The 23,279-nt window shown below is 40.1% G+C and overlaps 1 protein-coding gene and 1 long non-coding RNA gene across 3 annotated transcripts in view; one reads left to right on the forward strand and one right to left on the reverse strand.

Moving 5' to 3' along the window:
- Positions 1-23,279, reverse strand: part of asap2a (ArfGAP with SH3 domain, ankyrin repeat and PH domain 2a) — a 117,320-nt gene that overhangs the window by 15,276 nt on the left and 78,765 nt on the right. The window contains exons 4-12 of the mRNA XM_063006704.1: positions 22,521-22,595; positions 16,149-16,198; positions 9,370-9,499; positions 8,160-8,245; positions 6,990-7,065; positions 5,818-5,904; positions 2,363-2,466; positions 2,074-2,143; positions 918-1,005 (exon numbers count right to left, since the gene is read on the reverse strand). Coding sequence (XP_062862774.1) covers positions 918-1,005; positions 2,074-2,143; positions 2,363-2,466; positions 5,818-5,904; positions 6,990-7,065; positions 8,160-8,245; positions 9,370-9,499; positions 16,149-16,198; positions 22,521-22,595 — 766 coding nt within the window. The remainder of the gene's footprint in view (positions 1-917; positions 1,006-2,073; positions 2,144-2,362; positions 2,467-5,817; positions 5,905-6,989; positions 7,066-8,159; positions 8,246-9,369; positions 9,500-16,148; positions 16,199-22,520; positions 22,596-23,279) is intronic.
- LOC134324828 (uncharacterized) lies at positions 12,794-20,032 on the forward strand. Of its 2 annotated transcripts, XR_010014227.1 has the most exons (4): positions 12,794-12,901; positions 18,708-19,147; positions 19,226-19,415; positions 19,536-20,032. It is a non-coding gene; the product is annotated as an uncharacterized LOC134324828 (long non-coding RNA). The 2 variants fall into 2 exon arrangements; XR_010014228.1 differs by lacking the exon at positions 18,708-19,147 and having other exon boundaries at positions 12,794-12,922.

Raw genomic sequence — 23,279 nt, forward strand, 5'->3', positions numbered from 1 at the left:
AATATTATTACATTTTCTTGAAATTCTGACTGAATAAACTGAGTGTGTGTGTGTGTTAGGGATGAGAGGGACAGTAGCTCAATGGCAACCTTGAGGCCTAAAGGTAATCAGTAATCGTGATTCAACAGACGATGCTGTCTGAAGGTTAGAACCTTTCCTATACACACACACTGCACTGCTGATATATTAACCTCTATATATACTTGAGCAAAAATTTGGACCCAACTAACCATGATTTAGAATCGGTTTAACTAAACAGACCAGGTCAGCAGAGAAAACCAGTCACCAGTTCACAACAGCCAGTCTCTGTATCAATGTAATGCTTACACAAGCTGATGCAGGGAACCATAGTATGAGAGAAAAATGGACAGTCTTTAGCTGTATTTTTTTTTTTTAATTATCTACTTTTTCCCACTTTTTTCCCCCAACTTTTATCCCCATTCTAATCGTGTCCAATTACCCTGATTGCGTCCTCTATACTGATTCGACCCTTTTTGCCGCCGACTGAGGACGCCACTCAACTGACTTGCTCCCCCTCCGGCACGCAGTCAGTACAGCCTGCATTTTTCACCTGCACGAGCAGAGTTCATACACCGAGAGACACTGCGCACGGAGGGTCACACCCCCCTCAATGTTATTCCTCAGCTCTGTCCAGGCGCCGTCAGTCAACCAGCAGGGGCCGCAGTCGTACCAGTTATGAGGACCTATGCTCCGACTCTACCCCTAAGCCCCTGAACAACAGCCAAACGTTGTTCATACTGCTGCCCAACCCAGTCGGAAAGGCAGAGCCGAGTTTGGATACGATGTATCTAGAAACCCAACTCTGGTGCGCTAGCGTACTTTACCGCTGTGCCACCTGAGCGGCCAGGAGGTCATTATTTCAGGCAGAGGCTGTATAGGCATGAGTATCACCGTACGTGAGATGAGGTCGAAACTTTTCTTCTCTTCTGGGTTATGTTTGACCTGACAGGTAAGCAGATTGAGCTTGGCTGGTGGTCTGTTTGCCTATGAGAGAAAGAAATAAGGAAAGTACACTTTCAGCAATTTCAGACAAGCGCCTTGCTCGGAGCTGTATAAAATAAAGGAGAAAGCCATGATTTCGCCATAGACAAACACTGGCATTAAAAAAAAACATAATTTTGAGCTTAATGGCTTAGCGTGTCCCTGCTATAGTTTGTGGTTTATCCTAGAGCTGGTTAACAGTGGAAATGTCCAGGGACGACTACACAGGTTCAGAGAACAGAATCTTAAAAGTGCTGAAGCCTGTAAAGCATAATTAAAATCTATCCTCGACTGCAGCACTACTGAGGTTCAAATTGCTACTGGAAGCAAATCAACTGCTTGTTGGAGGGCTAACACAGCTCTACTGCAGGATGTCTGGGTGTCAGCTGCAGTGGTGTTATGTAAGTGTAATTCTTTATTTCTTTGTGAGCAAAAATGGAATTTTTCTTACAATTTAATCATACCCAATTACCCGATTGCATTATATGCTTCCTCTCTACTGATGCTGATATCTCCACTCATGATTGAGGTGAGCGAGACTGTCACACGCCCCCTCCGACACGTGTGCAGTAGCCGACTTCGCCCCCTCCAACATCTTTTCACTCGCGCGAGGCGAGTTCGTATGTGGATCAGCTTTGTGTACGGAGAGCCACACCCTGTCCACATTATCCTTCGGCTCTGTGCAGGTGCCATCAACCAGCCAGCAGAGGTCGTAATTGCATCAGTTATGAGGTCCCTACTGTGGTTACATTCATAACAGGACAGCTAGTTACTCGTTACACAAGATGCATCAGTTCACAAGTTTAATTTTGTATCTCCAATTTACCTCACTTGCATGTCTTTGGACTGTGGGTGAACACCGGGGCTCTCTGGGAAACTCACACAGACATGGGGAGAACATGAAATCTCTACACAGAAAGGACCCAGACCGCCCCACCTGGGGACTGATCCCAGGACCTTCTAGCTCTGAGGCGACAGTGCTACCCTACTTCTTTAGTTGTAGGTCTAGTGCTAAGCTTTATATAATACTAGATGCATTTCAAGCATTTCAAGACAAAGAGTTTGGCTTACGGTCCCGTGGGAGATGGTCAGGTAACCATTTCTGACTGTGCACTTCCTCTTCTGCCATACCTTCCGTAGTCTGGGGACAGAAATAGAAAGATTCATTACACTGCCCCCGCCGCCCTGCAGGTTATCCCTTCATCAGCCATCATGCTTTTCACTGTGTACACTACCACCAGCGGTTCAGCTCTTCCAGGACGTGATGAATAACGCAGCCCGGGCTTCAGTGAGGATCATGAATATGCACTCACGTCCTCAATGACATTATAATGAAGTCAAGATAAGCGACAGCACTCACCCATCACTCTTCTTGTACAGATTCCCACTTCTCTCCGTGCCGTGCTCTTTGTTCCCCTGCGGCTGGTGCAAGCTGTAGGTGGTGCTCTGGCGCACCTGCGATTCCTACAGAGCAAAACACGGTGATGCAGTCGCTTATGGAAATGTATGGGACAAGCAGAAGAAGGGGTTAAGTTTACAGTCAGAGAAAATTTTAAAAGAGAACTTGGCCTCTGATACGGGCACTTCCTCTGAGGAAACCGCTGTAGTGGACGTACATGAACCCCCTGAGGGTTGCTCATTTAGAAACATTTCCAGAATGAGAGAAACCAGTCAAGCCTGAGATTAGAGTAAACAGACTTATATTTTAAGTGCTTTTAATGGGATAAAATAAAAATCCACCAACCAGTAAGATCAGATCATTAAATAAGGAAATTATTTTATAAATGTAACATATTGAAAGTGCTTGGTTTGAGCGGTGCAGTGAAACGTCATCAAAGTGCGAATATGAGACGAATCTGCATTTGTGTGGAATAACCTTCAAATCCACTCTGAAAGCAACCACATGTATCTGTGTTAAGCTGAATTTTCCTCACTGTTTCACTTCTAAACTTGTGTTATAGCTCAGGGTGCTAAGAAATTGTGAGAATCAACTTTTCCAAGTCTAAAATGCTTATCGTAAAAAAAAAAAAATAAAAAAAAAAAAAAAAAGAAGCTTAACATGGATCAATGTACTAAGTGAACGATATAGGAACACTAAACCTCTTTTAATTATTACTGCTTATAAGTCATCTCCACTAATGAAATTCCTTTGTTATTGTTTTAATACAATAAGGCACGTTAGGTTTTGTTAAGCGCTGTTCGTACTGCCTGAGTCGCTTTTACCGCATCATATCAAACAGTTTGTCTTATTGGAGGCGCTTTTATAAGCTTAACGGTAAACTGTGTCGCGGCGTGTGTCGCTCAGGGAAGCCATTTCCATAGGAAACGGCACAGCCAGCGCAAACACGGTTTTGCCGCTTCTCATGTGAATGCGCCCTAAGAGCTGAAATAATATCAAATCAAGTGTGATTTCAGCTACTTTTGCATTAAGATCAGTCTTAAGGCATACACCATATGGCCAAAGGTATTTGAACATCTGACTACTAGCTTGTTTGATATCCAGTTTCAAAAACAAATTATATAAAACCTTTGCTTCAGCTAACAGCCACTCACATGCTTCTCACAAGACGTTGACGTTTGTGGCCATTTATTCAAAAGAGCATTGCTGGCTGTATTGTATGACTGGGCACTGATGTTGGTCAAGCATCAACTGATGTTCCAGTTCATTCCAAAGCAGTTGGAATGATTTGCTGATACACATGCCAACATGTAAATAAGATAAGTCCTGACATTGCCCCCCCACTAGTTTAAGCACTGCCAAATGGTCAATAACTGTAACACAATGTATGAAGTGTATACCTAATAAATTGGGGTTCAAATATAACACTGTGTGACTGGTTTAAATAGGACCAGCAGTGTTGCCAACTCCTTAGTAAGGAAAGTAGCTATTGGCTGTCCTAAAAGTCGCTAGAAGTCGCTAAATGACGTCATCGCCTAGGTCCATTTGCATGTAATTGACGCTGTAGAAGAGAGGAATAACATCGTGGGAGAGACAAAAAGTGGGTAAAAAACACCCTAAATATGTTTAGAACTACAAATGAACTTTCTTCTGTTGATTCGTGGTTTGTTTTTGTTTTTTAAGACAACACTGAGCTACTCTGGGCAGGGTTGCCAGATTGCGACTGTAATTTTCAGCCAAAATGCATGGAAAAACACATGGATTGAAAAATGCATGGATAAGCAGGTGATGTTTAGCATTTCACAAATAATAAACCAGTTAAACCATCATGACGTACAAATTAATATCTTAAAATGTACAGATCAGTAATTATACATTATAAAGGACAAATTATTTTTGCTTGCATGTCTTTGAAGTAGCCTACCAAGTTTGTAAAATGCATTATTTATGATAGGACACACAACCCTTTGCAAGTAAATAAAAATAAACTTGCAAGCAATGAAAGTTTAACCTCTCGTACATATGAGAGGTTATATGTACGAGACTTGCTTACCTTCATATTCAACTCAAATCACTTGTCTAACATATAAATCACTGTATTGATGGGCGTGGCAACAGTGTCTTGGACTGGAAAGAATAACCTGTCAATCAAACTTTTGACAACAGGTTGGATGTGGTGGGAGAAGGTAGACCTATTTATATTCCACCTGTTTTAGAAAGCAATAGTTTTTTTTATTCACATTTTAAGCCGCCAAAATGATTACAAACCAGCCCAATCTGGCAACACTGACTGTGATCCTGACCGCACGTGAGTGCTTTGGGACGGCGGAGGGGCTCACGGCAGGACTCGCTGCTCGTTGAGGACAGTAACTGCAGAACAATCTGTGTTTTCACGTTCGAGTCTCCAAAAGTCTCCAATAACACCAGAAAAAGTCGCTAGATTTGTCGCTAGTCGCATTTATGAAAAACAAAGTCGCTAGAGGGGTCTGAAAAGTCGCTAAATATAGCGACAAAGTCGCTAAGTTGGCAACACTGAGGACCAGGGAGGTGCAGAAAGTCACATTAATTCCAAAGTAAACAGTAAAAAAGTGGACAGTAAGAAGGCACTTACTCTCCTAGACTTCGTTGGCAAAGGATGGAAGCATTAAAAAAAGAGCACAAAGTGTTTCGTCAGACCAAACAAGACACATCATGTTTCACAAAAGCAACTACACAAACAACACAAGCAACACAAAGCAAACCCAGCTGGCAGACTAAACCAATAATCTCCGGCTACTTGATGGCCAATCAGAAGGAATTAAGACGGCTGTTTACATTTGAATTATCAGCATGTAATCCTGTAATGATCAGGGATTACAAGAACCAAAGCTGCTTACTTGAGGCAAAAAGGAATGATGAAGTCTTTCTAAAGCAAAAAAACTGCAAGAATAAGCAGCATTCCTCACTATGGAAGTTCTGTTCTTTGATCATTCATTTAAAATCATATTTATATTATTCTTGTTAGGGTCTTGGTTCATCCACCTTCTGAATGTTTTTGAGAGTTGGGTGGAAACTAAAATACCAGATAAAAGAACATGCAACACTTCTTACAGACAGTGACCAGAGTTAAAAACCAAACCCAGGTCCTCAGGATTCATGTTACTGTGCGACATCAACTCTTCCAGTTATGCCACTGTGCCGGCTTTATAACAAATGATTTCATTATTTGATCCATGTTGGCTACGGCATCATACATTCACTCCTTCACACAAGGCATTTAAAAGTTGCAATGTCATGTCAATGTCGACCCACACGAACACGGGGAGAGCATGCCAAACATCATACAGACAGAGACAACAATGAAACTGCATGCGAGACTGGCTAGGCTGTCAGTGATGTGTGTGCATGCAAATATTGGAGCATGAAACTGGCCTTACCTCCTTCTGCTCCACCTGAAGTGCCGTCTTTAGCACGTCTCGTAACTGTGTAAGCTGCTTGCGCTCCTCGTCCTGAGCCTGCTTGATCTGAGATAAAGAATTTTATGAACTTCTGAATTTTCATTGTAACTACAGATCCACTCTAAATTACTTTACACAATAGTCACAGAGTAGGAGAAATGTAAATAACAACAAACAGCAGTGCTTTGCAAATTCAGTTTTTTTATATGTAAATATATGCTCATTTAAAATGTTACGACTGCAACAAAAAATTGGGCATGTTTACCACTGGGTTACATCCCTGTTTATTTTAGGGGTTACAAAGATGTAACATGTAGGGCAGTTGTAGCCTAGCAGTTAAAGTACTAGACTAGTAATCAGAAGGTCACTGGTTCAAGCCCCACCACTGCCAGGCTGTCACTGTTCGTCCTTTGAGCAGGGCCCTTAACCCTTTGTTGCTTAGACAGTATACTTTCACAGTACTGTTAGTCGCTTTGGATAAAAGTGTTTGCTAAATGCCAAAAATGTGAACAACGTTCTGTAATTGTTTGAAAACTGTGGACACCAATTATTGTATATTATTAGATATTATTATTCCACTGTTATTATATGCTTCCACAGAGAGACAGGTCTAAACGACAGGCAGAACAGTCTAGTATCTGTACTCTTTTATGATAAAGAAACACTTTTATGTATATATATATATGCATTATGTAACACATCTGCACCACTGAGGTGGCTGAATTTAAGTGTGTACCCCCCCCCCCCCCTTTTTCTCCTAATCTACTTATTTTTAATTTTTTACTGCAATTCCTCCTATGCATGCACCACCCACCAAGGTGACCAAGAAAAGCTGCAGACTAGCACTTGTCCCCTTAGAAATGTGTGCACAGCCACAGCCAATCATGTCTGTTAGATGAGATTTAAACTCAACGGCTTGAGTAGTCACTGGAATGAGCTAGCGTATTAGACACGTCACCACCTGGGCTTCCAGGTGAGGTGTTTTTAATCATTCCAAAAACCTCTACAACAATATTTTATATTATATTTGAAATATGTTGCTGGCATTACATTTGGAATTAGCATTTACTTAACTTACGTTTACAAAAATCAACAAAGCTGATAGGGTATTACCATATTACATCAACATACAACGTAAATGCTTTGCTCACCGTATGCAAATCTGTAGCAAGTTTTTCAATTGAGGGCTTCAGGTTGTCCACAGCCTTTAAGCCATCCTGAAAAAAACTAACAACACATACAGCCATCTTAAAAATATTCATCTACTTCTCACTGAAAATCCCCAAAACCTTTGGCATCTAACTTACACACACTCATCGTTCAAAAATTCTCCCTGTGAGCAGCTTTTTTCTTCAACCTACAGGATAAGATCATATCAATTTTTCGCTACCTTGAACACCACAGACAGCTAGGATTCGCTGCTCTGATTCTGTTTTAATGACTTGTCATTGGACTTAAAGTTTAATATTTAACCAACACCCAGCAGTTAGCTGATGATCTTTTAACAGGAAGTCAGTGGGACAAATTGTTTATTTATAATGCAATTGGAAGTGATTCACTTTTTCAGTGAGTCATATCAATTAGTTTAAAGAGTCAACTCTTTAGACTTACAAAATGCTTAGTAAATGCTTTATTTAGTAGCATAACCAGATGGGTAAAGAAAACATCCTACTTTCCTTCTTTATTAACAAAATGATACAAAATCTAGGCACTGTTGTGTCTCTGTTTTACATTTATTTAAATTATTATAACAATATACATTAAGTAGGAATATGTAATACTGTGGTGTATATTAATTATGCTGCTGTTCAGAATCAATTCACTCATCAAGGATCTTTTTAGATTTTAATGTTAAATGACAGTCATTTACTTATTTAAAAATCCCTACATAACTGAAAATTAAATACCGTTTATACGTTTTTAAGGCCTTGATGCAAAGGACTAAAACATTACTACTTTGCAAAGGAACCTGTAGCGAACAAAGCAGAAGTCGGACAACAGCTTTTTAGATAATAAAAGCTGAGCTTCAAACTCAAGTGCTTAGATCTCAGTGGTGGTGGGTTTGTGCAACACCTGAGCAGCCTGTTTAAACACATTTTAACTAAAACTTAAATTAAAAACACAGACCAGGCTACAGATATTAGAAACAATCTATTGTTGTTCATTTTTATTATTATTATTTCAATTGGCTGTTATAATGCCTTGTTACCAACATTCACGTATGATGAACACTTGTTCTCATCAATAATCAAACACACAATAATAGCTTCAAAAATGAGCTCAGGTTTTAAATGCTGTCATGGTAGAAATTGAGGTCTTACTTGCACTGTGCATGGAAATACTTGATGAGATTCTGCAGCAGATCCACACCTTTTTTAATCTTGATCTCATTCACTTTGAGGAGGTACTGAAATAAAATAATGAACTCGATTCAGACATTTAGCAGAACAAACAGCACAAATGTGTCTTTGTGAAGCTGAAAATACAAAAGAAAAAGAGGCGACTGTGATAAGTGCTTGCAAAGCCTAAATGCTATTCAAATTCATTGTAATGAATAACACTAATTGATTAATCGTTGAGGATGTGAGAGATCTCCAAGCCAGGACAAAAGGTTTTCTTTATCTCAGGTGAGCGATTTATCATTTATAAAGCGATTTTTATTGTGTTTAAACAGTGTTTTTTAGATGTGGCAGTAGTAGATGATTTTTTTTAAAGCTAAAAGTTTAAGTAGATCAGTGTGTTTTAATTTCTGAATGGCTGTTGCAGATGAGTTGTAGATCAGTGGCACATGTTAATGACGTCATCAAGATGCACCTTGTTACGGCAGTTGCCGAGTGAGCTGGCAATAAACGGACGTTCTGTTGGAACTTATCTTTGTGTGTTATTTGTTTTACACACAAACAATGACCTTATTTACATTAAGTGTTATTTACATTAAGTGTTATCTACATTAAGCAACAGAATTGGATCGGATAACACGTTTTATTCCTTCCGATATCCAATGCAGTGATTTGGGCCAATATCGAACCAATACGAGTATCGGATCGGTGCCAGCCCTAGTTCTGACCCATCAACAAAATCTGATGCTCTGAAAGCTCTGAATGGAAATGCCTTAGCTCCTTTATACACCCACTACCTAAAGTAGTGAACCAGTGTGGGAAAAAATGGCATATTGGTCTGTGAAAGGCTTTCATTACTAATGATACAATAACCCACGTAATGTGTTTACTACTAGTCTTGTGGGACCCACATTTATTAAGATTAAAAGTCTGAAGAAATGTGTAAGGGCTTGCAATCTTATTCTTGCATGACCCAGCAACCCAACCCAGATTGATTTTTTAAAACCTTTATATAGTGAAGGCAGAGCTTAATGTAGTGTTAGTAATTCAAATAGGCTGTGTGTCAAATCACTCAGATTGTGAATCAAAAGCCCAGAAAATTCGATTTGGTCTTTGCTCTCGGATTAATATCTTAGTACTTGAAGCTAAAGTTCTATTTCTATTAAACAGATGAATTAGTGTGCCCACTAACCTCACACATCTGCAGCTGAAAAAAGCGTCTTTCCTTCTCCATTTCCTCGGCTATCTCCGCCCCGCTGATTTCTGTCCGGATCATTCCGTGCTGTCTGGCGTGCTCTTTTTTCTCCTTCTCAATCTTGGTGCTGCAATGAACACGAGCAATTTTTAGAGCAATTTAACTCCCAAATATTTGTACATAACACACTTAAATATGTATGACTATGACATGGGGAACAGGGCATTCTGTCCACATGCCCCAGTATGCAAAACCTCCTTCTTAAAATGGAAAGCGGGACAGGTAGAGGACTCCAGGGTTAGCATCATACATTTAGCAAACTTTCTGCTTCAAGCAAGGGATACCAGAGCATGTTTATGTTGATCTACATATCCCTTGCCAGATAAATTCATCAATAACACTTTGATTAAGAGATTTTTAATACCTTGTACGTCGTATACATTAATAACATTTCTGCTGTGCTAAAACTGCAAATATATATGTACAAAAAAACTACTGATGAATTTATCCACATTTGTAAAGCAGAAGTAGAAAGTGTTTTAAAGGTACGGTCAGAGATTTTTAATTCATTATACTTTATCCTGGCCAGGGTCACAATGGGTCTGGTTCCACTGGGAAACACTGGCACCCTGTCTAGGACATTCCTACCTTGCACCCAATCCATTGCAGGGCTTCAACCAAGCCAATCATGTCTGTGTAGATGTCCAGACAGCTGATATATCACTGATATACCACTTTCGCCACTTTCGCCCCATTGGTCTGACATTTTTGTGCAATTTTTCTAAAGCCCATCAAAACAGCCCCCTTAAATTTTTAAATCTATGCACCACATTTAGCACTAATGACCGCAACTAACACTTATATATATATATATATATTTTTTTTTTTTCCTTTTCTCTAGAATTATCTATAATAAATAATATATTAAATTATATATTATATTCTGCCATGATCCACTCCTTTCAGGTGTTGGCACAGCATTTCTGTTGGCTTCAAGTTAGACTAGACAAATCTGACTTGGACATTTCAAAGCTTTAATTATGTTTGCTTACAAGTACAAGTAAAATTGCCAATCTGCATAACCAAATTACACCTCAGCCTAAACTCATGGACAGATAAACTCACATTCATCTCAGGAAATTGCTAGAATGGAATGCATTACATCTTTCATATTGGCAACTTGTCACTCATTATTGTCACTCACAGTTTTCCACACTCATTTACTCATCACACTACCACTGCCATTGTTAACTGTCAATATAATTTGTTCCTATCTGCTTTCACCAAACAAAATACAACTAAGTTTTATTTTGATTTCTTTGTCCATAGACAAAATCCAAGTTTGGAATCTGGAGTCAGAGCGCAGGGTCAGCCATTGCACGGCACCCCTGGAGCCAAGAGGATTTAAGGTCTTGCTCAAGGGCCCAACAGTGGCTGCATGGCAGAGCTGTAGGGATGTAACGATGCACCACAAGACAGTTAAAAATCGATTCACATGTATAACGATTCAAATCGGTTTACATGTATAATGAATCGATATTCACTTTAAACAGCAGAGGGTACTGGCGTTATTCACCTCGCCTGGTTGACGTCACCACAGGGTTGCCAGGTTCGGAATTTTCCAGCCTAATTTATTTATATGAGGAAACTTTCTTTATTTGTATTATTCATTTATTTATTTAAATGTGGGATTTATTTCATTCGGGTTTTTTTTTTTTTTTTTTACCCCTTTTTCTCCCCTTTTAGTGCATCCAATTGTTCAATTAGCATCGTGCTTCCTCTCTGTCTATGCCGAACCCTGCCCTGACGGAGGTGATCGAAGCTAACCCGTATCCCCTCCGAAACACGAGCAGCAGCCAGATGCATCTTTGCCACCCACACATTGACGAGTTTGGCGCCACCTAGCGTTGCATGCGGAGAGACACACCCTAAGGGCACCCTCTCCCATCTCTGTGTAAGCGCCTCCAATCAGCCGGCAGAGAACGCAATCGCATTCTGACAGAGAGAGACCCACATCCGGTTCTTTGTCCCACCCCCCACATGAGCAACCGGCCAATCGTTGCTCATATAGCCACTCAGCTTCGAACCGGTAAAGCAAGGCTGGATTCGATACCACGCTTCTCAGAATCCAGCCCTGGTTGCAGCGCGTTTCTTTTTACCGCTGCGCCACCTGAGCGGCCCATTTGGGTTTTTTTTAACACAAAAAGGGAAATGTGCAGCAATGTTTTGCATAGTTTGTACCTACATCAAAAATAAAAGCACATTCATTATTCGGATAAATAAAAGATAAGCACAAATACAGTATTTTATTTATTTGTAAAAGAGAAATAATAAAAGGGAACTTTGACAGAATTTTTCTTCAATTTAATTTTGTTTAAAAAAAAAAAATCGGGAAAAATCATATCGTGAACCCAGTATCGTGAATAGCAGCGCATCGTGGGTAGAGTGTACCGTTACATCCCTACAGAACTGGGATTTAAACTCTCAATCTTTCGAACAGCTACTCCTGGGTAGATTAACAAACATTTCAAGTATCTTCTGTTTCAATATAACGTATTTCAGTGTGCTTTGGTTAAGGACTAGAGCAGAATAAATAGTTTTTCCTTGCAGCCTGGGTAGACAAAATAACCAAGTGGCAGTTACCTATTTCACAACTGTGATATGAGATAAAACTTTTATTTCTTGAATAATGAATAATATTGTTTAAGCAAATAAGCAGTATTTTTACAGCCCTAAATGTTATGGTTGGCTAGACTTAAAATCACTGACCGAACCTTGAACCACTTCTACCCCTAGGTCCTGTACCCATGAGTTTAAAGCCTAGCAAGTTTTCCACCATTCACTAGGAAAGTGACAAAACATGAAACAAAAAAATTGATAATGAATGGAAACAGCAAATTAAAACAAAAACCATTTAAAAGTGATGTGTTTTTTATTTAAAAAGATTTTTGTTTAAAAGTATCTAACCAAATTTAACATTAGTGATCTACAGATAGACTGTAAGGATAAGAATGACTAACTGCACATCACTTCTGCTTAAAAAAAAACCTAATAAAATGTCAATTTTTTTGTTGAATTAGGTTTAATGAACAGAAACACACCACCAACGTTGAAGCAATGGTTGTACAAGTCACACTAGTTTATAAATTGAGATAAAAAGTCCTCGGGGAATAAATCCAGCTGTCATTTAAAGCCCTATTTTAATAAAACACAGGAGTTTTCGGAATAATTAGTACAGAAAACAATATAACTGTCAATTTGCTATTTATAGAACTTTGCATATGCACCATGGTGAAACCCACGCTTAGAGTATACACTTAAAAATAACATTACAAACTTCAACAATGATTTAATATTTCAATTTTTTTAAATGCATTTTCTCCCCATTTTCCTCTCGATTTAGCGCACTCAGTTCTGTCTTCTGCTGCTGAGAGATGCCAGATTGCATCCGAGGAGAGCACGTCGCTGTACACGCCTCATCCGACACGCATGTACAGCCCTCCTCTTCTCGCCCCTGCATTCTGCACAGGTGTTTCTTCTGCCAATTAGGGTATTTACACAGCGTATGAAGACCCACCCACCCACACATTGATACCGTGGCCAGTTAGTATCTGCTGCAGGCACTGGCAATTATGCCCGCTAAATGGCGCCCAGCCGACCGGTGGCAACACCCAGTTTCGAACCGGGCAGTTCAGAAACTCGGTGCTGGTGGGTAAGCGGAAAATCCCGCTGAGCCACCTGGGTGCCATATTTTAATGATTTAAATATATATGAGCTCATTGCTTTATTTTCATAACTTGGCCGTCATAAACGAATCAGAAGATTGCAGGTTCAAGCCCATAGCCAAATTGTCACTGTTAAGCCCCCTGACCCTTAATCCTAAATTGCTTGCTTTGTATTCAGTCACAACTGTAAGCTGCTTTGGATAAAAGCATCTGCTAAATGTCACAAAGCTACCAGACACAAAGTGGCAAAACATTTTGGGTTAGGGTTAGACACAAAGTGTGAGAACTGAAGGTCCTGTTTGTTTCTTTCTTCTCATCTTTAATTAAGAGGTGATCGATCGGCCACATACGACACTTCTGATGCTATGCTAGTTATTAGTGTGTCATCTGTACAGAATAATCCACTGTGCTAAAGGATTAAGAGCGCTTAGGAGACTCAGCTCTCATACAGACTCGTCCACAGATCCATGAAGTTGTTTTTCATTCTTATTCTGAGCTTACACAGTTATACTTCTAAGATCTGTGAGATTTAGCAGCTCAGTTACACAAAATAAGTGTAAAAGATGAATTACACAAGTACTAATGTTGGCTTCTAAATATGCATAAAACAGGATCATTCTTTATCTTAGAACTTGATGATTGCTTTGTAAAAGCAAAGGCTACAGTTAAAGACCTAGGTGTATCGCTTGATGATTTTTATTATTTGTTTTCCAAACAAGCAATGATTTAAAACCTTCATTACATCATTCAAATAATACAGCTCTGTTTTTACCAGCAAAAGAAAGTCCAGTCATGTTACCCTAGTCTTAATTTATGTCCAGTTCTGCATGATACACTTTGCATTGACTAAAAATCCTGCTTTTGACCTTTAAAAGCCCTAAATGGTTTAGCTCCTGTATATCTTGCTGATCTCCTGAAGCTATCTAGCCCACATTACTTCTTTCTACAAACGCAGGATTTCTGCTTTTTAAAAAGAAACTGTTATATTGATATTGCTGTCTTTAAATCTAAATTAATTTGAGATTGTCCGACCACACCTCGAATCTACAATTTACGTACCATTCGTAGTCAACTGAATTATTAAAATGTTTTACAATGTCACCATTATTATTTTAAATATATTAAATATTTTAAATTACATTTTATTCATACAGACATTTGTTAAAATGTTAGACCATAACAAATATTATTATTATTATTTTTCTTATTATTTAATTTGTCAGGAGAGCTCAGGGTAAAGGAGTAATAAAGAAGACTAATATACACTGTACAGGCAAACGTATTGGGACACCCTTTCTAATTATTACATTCATGTGTTTTAGCCACAACAATTGCTCACAGGTGCAAAAAATCAATTATATAAAAGAAATGATATGCTTCCAACTTCCAAGCAACAGTTTAAGGAGGAACTTTTTTTTCTGATCCACAAAACAAGGTCTATAAAGACATAAAGACCAGCTTGGTTTAAAGAACCTCCAGTGACCAGCACAAAACCCTGACCTCAGTTCCAATTAACAGCTTTGGAATTGAACTGGAACATCGACTGTGGCTTTCTTTGTTTTATGCCTGAATGGGCACAAATTCCCACAGACGTATTTCAATGTCTAGTGAGAAGCCTTCTCAGAAGAGAGACTGTTTGTACAGCTGAAAAGATCACATAGAGGTCCGTTCTATATTTATACCATTTGTTTTTGAAATAAGATGTACAATGAGGTCATAGTCAGGTGTCCAAATACTCTTGGCCATGTAGTGTATCTACTTAATATAAAATGGGTAAGTAAAACACTAAGGTAGCACCCCTAAGGTAAAGTAGCCACTAAGGTAGCCGATGGCAGGGAGTACACTATGAGCATTTCGGATAGAAAAGCAGATCTCGGTCAAAATGACAGAAATAGGAGCGTATGAGTAAAATGCATTTCATCCGAATGGCACTTGAGACAAAGCCCAGGGACAAAAAGAGCTGATGGTACTAGGAGGGGGAGCTTAATAAAGCATTAGCTGGAGACAAATGAAGGAAACTGATGATATCAAATGATATCCAACTAAATGACAAATTAAGCACATAGGCTTTTGTTCATTTACTAAATGGCATGTTATAGAAAAAAATATTACCCTTTTGGTAAAAAATGTCCTTTGCAGCTTGAAAAATATATACAGTGCTATGATAAATTTCATACAGATATGACCAAAAGTAAAGCACAGTTACAGTGAGAACCAGTAAGGGATTAGGTAAGGAACTAACAATATGTAACAGTGATTACATCAATGCACATATACACTGATCAGCCATAACATTAAAACCACCTCCTTGTTTCTACACACACTGTCCATTTTATAAGCTCCACTTACCACATAGAAGCAACCACTGATGAAGGTCTAGAAGACGACCGACTCAAACAGCAGCAATAGATGAGCGATCGTCTCTGACTTTACATCTACAAGGTGGACCAATTAGGTAGGAGTGTCTAATAGAGTGGACAGTGAGTGGACACGGTATTTAAAAACTCCAGCAGCACTGCTGTGTCTGATCCACTCATACCAGCACAACACACACTAACACACCACCACCATGTCAGTGTCACTGCAGTGCTGAGAATCATCCACCACCTAAATAATACCTGCTCTGTAGTGGTCCTGACCATTGAAGAACAGGGAGAAAGCAGGCTAAACAAGTATGTAGAGAAACAGATGGACTACAGTCAGTAATTGTAGAACTACAAAGTGCTTCTATATGGTAAGTGGAGCTGATAAAATGGACAGTGAGTGTAGAAACAAGGAGGTGGTTTTAATGTTATGGCTGATCAGTGTATAACACGCCTGTTTAATAAATAACCTGTTATAATTCATTTCATTAGCCTAGAAGTACTAGGTTTACTGTAAGATTGAGATATTGGATTGACAGGCTATTTTTACTGTAACAATAGCAGTAACCCAACTAATGATACAAAAGCAGCTAAATTAATTTAGATTTTTTACTTCATGCAGTTTATATGTTTTTTTTTTTTTTTGGGAACTTAAACTCAGTATCCATAGAAAGTAAAAATGACTTACACTTTAGTTTCATAGTCTTTCCAGGCTTTATCAAAGGGCTTTTTCAGATCCTGCAAAGAAAATGGAAAAACGGAATTAAAGTGAATTAAGTTTGATATAAAACTCACACCACTTCAACACAGACGTCAATAGTGACCTACAAACGAGCACAAATAAGCACTGTTGCATTGACAAAGGTGATTAGCGTACCAGTAAACCTGTTAACAAGACATAAAGCTTGACGTAGTGCAGACCATTTCACAAATGCATCGTAAATTTATGGTTATAAAGGAGGTGCTTGGTGCAGTGCACTTCATAATGACCTAATGCAAGTGGAAATGTCGCCATGAGTCCAACAAAAGGTCTTTTATAAGTATAATAAAATCTGAGAGTACAGCCTAGTTCTAGTTAAGCACCGGGCTCAGAACATAAAATAAGCAGTAAAATAAAATGTTTACGTTTAATTTTAACGACATGTGGCAAGTTCACATAGACTTGTCATGGTAGATTTGTAATTTCAGTGATTGATGCAGCTGTTTTTCTTCCAAGAAAAGAATATAATTGGAACATATTTAATCCAAAAAAATCCTGTTTTTATTTATGCATTTTTTCATAAAGACTGTACTACATATCTGTTATTATTTAACACTTACAACAGCTTAGTATATCACATATTACATATCTCATCTACAATTTTTATTCTAGAAGACTTCTTAAGTTTGTTATATGACACTACGTTTTTATTTTATTCTATTTATTCAATTACATAGAGTGTACAACATTACTTGTGTACTTTAATACTTTTTGCTTTAATGTACCTGGAGCTGCTGTAATAACTGACTTTCCCTATGGGATTACAAAAGCTATCCATCCATCCATCCATCCATCCATCCATCCATCCATCCATCCATCCCCCAATTTAGTGTAGTCAATATGTTTTCCGCTGCTGGGGGATCCCTGATTGCATTCGAGGAAGGTATATTTTCCGCTCACGCCTCCTCCGACCCGTCCTCAGTCCTAGCCGACCCTTTTTTTATTCACCCATGCACTCTACACAGGCGCCTCTATCTGCGAATCAGAGTCCTTGAACAGCGTTTAAAGACCCCCACACACATAGTCCGGTCATCCCGCCCTAGCAGACACGATGGCCTATTATTGTCTGCTGCAGGCACTGCCAGATATGCTCACTAGATGGCGCCAAGCCGACCGGTGGCAACCGAGGACTTCGGAATCTCGGCACTGGTGTGCTAGCGGAATATCCTGGGCGCCACCTGGGCGCACAAACGTGGGTATTCTGACAACGTAACTAAAACCGCTCGGTCTAAATCATACACACAGTAACATAGATGATAACCTTAATATACTATTGTCTAGATGTTTGTTTATTAGGATTTTAACATCATTTTAACTTTAGTTACATTCATGACAGAAACAGATTCATCAGTTCACAAGTTCAATGCCAAACACAGTCATGGACAATTCTGTATCTCCAGTTCACCTCACTTGCATGTCTTTGGACTGTGGGAGGAAACCGGTGCTGCCGGAAGAAACCCATGCAGACAGGGGGAGAACATGCAAACTCCACACAGGACCTCCTTGCTGTGGGGCGACAGTGCTACCCATCAAGCCATCATGTGGAAAGAGTGAGACTCTAACTTCCGAGTAGAATTGAACCTGTCTGTATGAGAAAGCTTCATGACACAACAAGCCTCACTCTTCAATCACAAACATCCCAAACGGCATGAACAATCACGTTCTAGGAATCTCTGCCTGATTAGAAGCTAAGAATAGCATTAATGCCATAAAAACATACGCTTGGAACAATAGCGTTCTCTCTCTCTTTTTTTTTTTTGCTGGCGTGACATCATTTCTACAAAGCCTTTACTGCTGCTGACTCAGCATTTCCCAGAATCCCTGTACCAGCAGATGATAAGGAAAAACAGCTCTCTTGACCTTAACATGAGCACCACACAAGACAAAAAAAATGTTCCATTGGTTCCAAGGGAAACAAAAAGGGTGTGGTTGGATTTAGGATTTAGCAACATGGTTCTAATACTAATTTCCTTCTAAGTGTTGTTTTCCCACTGATGTGAAACCAGTCGAAGTGGTTGAAGCGTGAAAGACAAACTTGGATTAATGGACTGAACGGCAGCTCTCATCAAGGACTATAATCCCCATCCATTAGTGGTTGGCTCAGTCTTTGTGAGGTCTGCTTGAGTAGGACAGCCAGGTCTGACCTCACACTTGCTTTGTTATAGGTGTGGAATACAGTGATGACTTCAAGCCAAAGTCAAACAAGCCCCCTAAAATAAAGCTGGTTTTAGTTTATAGAGTAAAAAAACTGTGCGTCTGTGGTCACTGCTACGCTATTGTAAGTAGGATCAGGCTAACCATGCTGTGAATTCCGGTTATCATGACTAATGGCTAATGTCTAGGCAGGGAGAGTGGCCGAAACAGATGGTCCCACACCCGGACAGAAACAGGAGGGCCGAGACAGTTTAGTTTATTAGTTTACTAGGATTTTAACCTCATGTTTTACACACTTTGGTTACATTCATTTTTTTTTCTCCCCCTTTTTAGTGCATCCAATTGTTCAATTTGCATCGTGCTTCCTCTCTGTCTATGCTGAACCCTGCCCTGACCAAGGAGATCGAAGCTAACCCACATCCCCTCCGAAACATGGGTAGCAGCCGGATGCATTTTTGCCACCCACACATTGATGAATGTTGTGCCACCTAGCGTTGCATGCGGAGAGACACACCCTAAGGGCACTCTTCCTCATCTCTGTGCAGGCGCCTCTAATCAGCCGGCAGAGGTCATATTCGCATTCTGACAGAGAGAGACCCACATCCGGTTCGTTGTCCCGCCCCCCAACTGAGCAACCGGCCAATCGTTGCTCATACAGCCGCTCAGCCTCGAACTTCGATACGAAGTACTCAGAATCCAGCTCTGGTTGCAGCGTGTCTTTTTACCGCTGCGCCACCTGAGCGGCCACTTTGGTTACATTCATGACAGAACAGGTAGTTACTGGTTACACAAGACTCGTCAGTTCAAGTCTTTAATCCTAAAAACAGTCATGGACAATTTTGTTTCTCCAGTTTTTGGACTGTGGGAGAAAGACATGTGGAGGACAGGCAAACTCCACACAGAAAGAACCCAGACCACTCCACCTGGGAATTGAACCCAGGACCTTCTTGCTGTGAGGCGACAGTGCTACCCACTGAGCCACCGTGCCACCCGAAGGTTGCGACAGAAAGAAGATCCGACATAAAAACTACACCAAGTCTGGTATGTGGGCCACTGTGGCGACCCCTAAATATAAAAAATGGCATTTTTAATAATACTATTTCGAATAAATTTTATAGATTGTTTTCAATCAAACACAGTCATTGACAATTTTGTCTTTAGTTCACCTCACTTGCATGTCTTTGGACTGTGGGAGAAAACTGGAGCACCCGGAGGAAACCCACACAGACACGGAGAGAACATGCAAACTCCACACAGAAAGGGCCTGGATCGCTCCACATGGGAATCAAACCCTGGACCTTCTTGCTGTGAGGTGACCTTCATTGCTGATCGATCCTAATTAGATCACCTAATACTCCATGACTGTGGTGAAAAAGGTCAAACATGGTAAAGAAAGGACAAAAATAAAACGACTGGAGTCAGTAGAAGGAGCTTACTGTGTTAAGTCTGGACTTTATCCTAATTAGAGCTCAGCTGGGAGTCTAGCTTTGACAGCCTACCTCTTTCGGTCGCACAGAAATGAAAGAACGTCTCCATGAGAGCATTTCACCTTTCCAGAAGCCGGGCCCCTTCACACAGGGAAATCAAAAGAGACGAAATAAAAGAGAGGGAGGGAGTTTCCACGGAGACCAGACAGCATCGGGAAGACGCGACTGACCGGGAGTAAATCGCATCACGTTCCATGCAGATACTACCAAATCTCAGTCACATGGTGCAGGAGGGTCAGAAGGTCAAGCTGACTAATCAGTCGTCATCGCACCCATCTGCCTGTCTGCTCTCTCACGCGTGACTCAAGTAGGTCATCGCTAATAGTGTTAATTACACACTTACTTTGCTGGAGTTGACCACAGCACTTTTGGATGCACATTTGTTTGTTTATTGGGATTTTAACGTCATGTTTTACACTTTGGTTGCATTCATGACAGGAACGATAGTTACTCATCACAGTCACTTGCACCTCACTTGCACGTCTTTGGACTGTGGAAGGAAACCGGAGCTCCCGGAGGAAACCCACGCGGACACGGGGAGAACGTGCAAACTCCACACGGAAAGGACCCGGACCGCCCCGCCTGGGGATCGAACCCAGGACCTTCTTGCTGTAAGGCGACAGTAGTGGTGGGCGGATCGATCCAAATATCGATATTATCGATACCAACGTTGGTATCGGAATCGGATCGATTCTAGCGTGATGGGATCGATACTTTAGTTTCAGTTTTTTCTCCGCTACATTCAGTACGTTCCTCCCGTTTTAACCAAAAGTAGACGTGTGTGTGTGTGTACTTTGCTCCTCCCTGCTCCGCTGTGTTTTATTGTCGTGCCGTCACGTGACTAAGCGACACAGAGAAAATACACACAGCAGTGAGAGGCAGAGACAAAGTGGGGATTTTAATCAGTAAATTAAAAAACGTTTTAAAACATTTGTTCTTCTGTTATGTTATGTTGTACTGTACTTTGTTTTAAGCCAGATACGAAGTGCCGTGAAAGGAATTAATTTAGTTTAATTATATATTTTTTTATGAACAAAAACCTTTTACTGAAAAAAGAATTGACGTTCTTTACTATTTTCTGTACTTTATTTTACAAAAAGCCAGAGTGTGCAATGAGAGGGGGGATTATGTTTTCTTATTATATAATTATTTCTCAACAAAAAAACCCCAGACTTCATTAAGGTTTATTACATTAATAAAATTACTTTTTATTCACCTAAAAACTGTAGTGGGTTTTCACATGCCCATGATTAACTAATGAACACAAAATCATTTATTATTATTTAATACAGCATATCGCATATTGATGATCCATTCATCTCATAAATCATGACACACTGCTCTTCCCTGCATAAAAATAAATAAGCTGATTTATAAGTAAAAAGTATCGGTATCGGATCGATGTCGGCGGTACTGGCCCTGTATTTACTTGGTATCTTGCAGTATCGCACACCACTAGGCGACAGTGCTACCCACTGAGCCACCGTGCCGCCTTGGATGCACATGACCCATGGAATAATAAAATGTTTATGTAACTGGATTGTGTTAACTGGATGTGTTGGACATACCATTCCAAAACCATTGCCGTTATAATAGAGCTGATCTCTTTGCAGCTATACTATGTAACAGTATAACCTTTTGTGAATGCTTTCCACAAGATTTTGGTGCAAGTCTGTGGGAATTTGTGCCCTGTACACCTTTAATTTATTAGCATTAATAGGGCTGCCAGGTTTGTTTGTTTGATTCTTAACGCCAGGTCAGCTGCTATGGCTATTATGATGGCTGAATAAAAGGTTCCATCTTTACAAAGGCAAAGCGGGGGGCGATATGTTTCTTTATAGGAATTCATGAAAAGACTTTCTATGGATCAGAGTGTTGTTTGAGTATATGGTGTTTATAAACTCCAGCAGCGCTGCTGTGCCTGATCCACTCACTCACCAGCACAACACACACTAACCCACCACCACCATGTCAGTGTCACCATGGCAGTGCTGAGAATCATCCACCACCCAAATAATACACAGATGGAAAAGAGACTACAGTCAGTAATTGTAGAACTACAAAGTGCTTCTATATTGTAAGTGCAGCTGAAAAAATGGACAGGAAACCAGGAGGTGTTTTTTTGTTTTTCCCACTTTTTCCCCCCAATCTAGTCGTGTCCAGTTACCCTGATTGCGTCCTCTATACTGATTCGACCCTTCACCGCTGACTGAGGACGCCTCTCAACTGACATACGCCCCCTCCGGCACGTACAGTCAGTACAGACTGCATTTTTCACCTGCACGAGTCGAGTTCATACACCGACGGGCACTGTGTACGGAGGGCCACACCCCCATCAGCATTATTCCTCAGCCCTGTGCAGGCGCCCTCTAACCCTGAACAACAGCCAATCGTTGTTCATGCTGCCGCCCAGCCCAGTCGGAAGGCAGAGCTGAGATTCGATACGATGTATTCGAAACCCCAACTCTGGTGCGCTAGCGTACTTCACTGCTGCGCCAGCTGAGCGGCCCAGGAGGTGGTTTTAATGTTAATGGCTGATCAGTGTATTGCACCCTACATCGTTTACTGAAGATTAGACAAACTATCCAGTACACATTACAGTTGTGTATCACGATTTCACAAAATGTAAACACCACAATACATTGAATAAGCTTCTTACCCCCTTCACGCCTTTCAGATCTCCCTTCAGCAGACTGTCCAGTGGAAATGTGATGATGTTGTTCATGTTCTGAAACTAAAAAAAAAAGAGAATTACATTGAACTAAACTTGAGACCTTTTGTACGGATTTAAGATTTGAATCATGTGGAAAACACGCAGCACCTCCAGGAAACCAGAGTGCTTTCTCAGTACAGCTCTGATTAGCATTTGAACAGAATTCTATTATATTGTTTATGGCTGGCACAATTGCAACTGCCAGAAGCACAATTACAATAAACTGAATGAAAAATGTTCATGAAAGATGATTCTCTAATGGAGACATCAAGATCATCACGATTAAATATGGAGGATATGATTAACAGGAAGGAAATATGAGCAAAATCCATTTTTATCAATTGTAAACAATTCAGAATTGTAAAAATGTCACTTCATAAACATTTAGCACGTACATGTAGGAAGAGATTTTTGTTGTATAATTTTAGTTAAACATTATAAAAAAATCTTGTCTAATAGACCACTGAAGTCGTGTCGTCATTTTGTAGTCCACGCCATGTTGTTATGCCCATATTTGGTAATCCAGGTCTAGGAGAAATTTTGAATGGGAAAAATGAATGGAGATTTCGAAAATTGCCTCTCTCGCATCCTGTAGTCATAAAAAATGTTCCAGAGCTGTTAGGTTTTGTTTTATGGAGATTCTTCTGTCTATTATCACTGGATCCTCTGAATTACGAAGTCGTTAAAGAGTCAAAATATGAATAT

Source organism: Trichomycterus rosablanca, chromosome 13 (assembly GCF_030014385.1).
Source record: "Trichomycterus rosablanca isolate fTriRos1 chromosome 13, fTriRos1.hap1, whole genome shotgun sequence".
NCBI classification, from domain to species: Eukaryota; Metazoa; Chordata; class Actinopteri; order Siluriformes; family Trichomycteridae; genus Trichomycterus; species Trichomycterus rosablanca.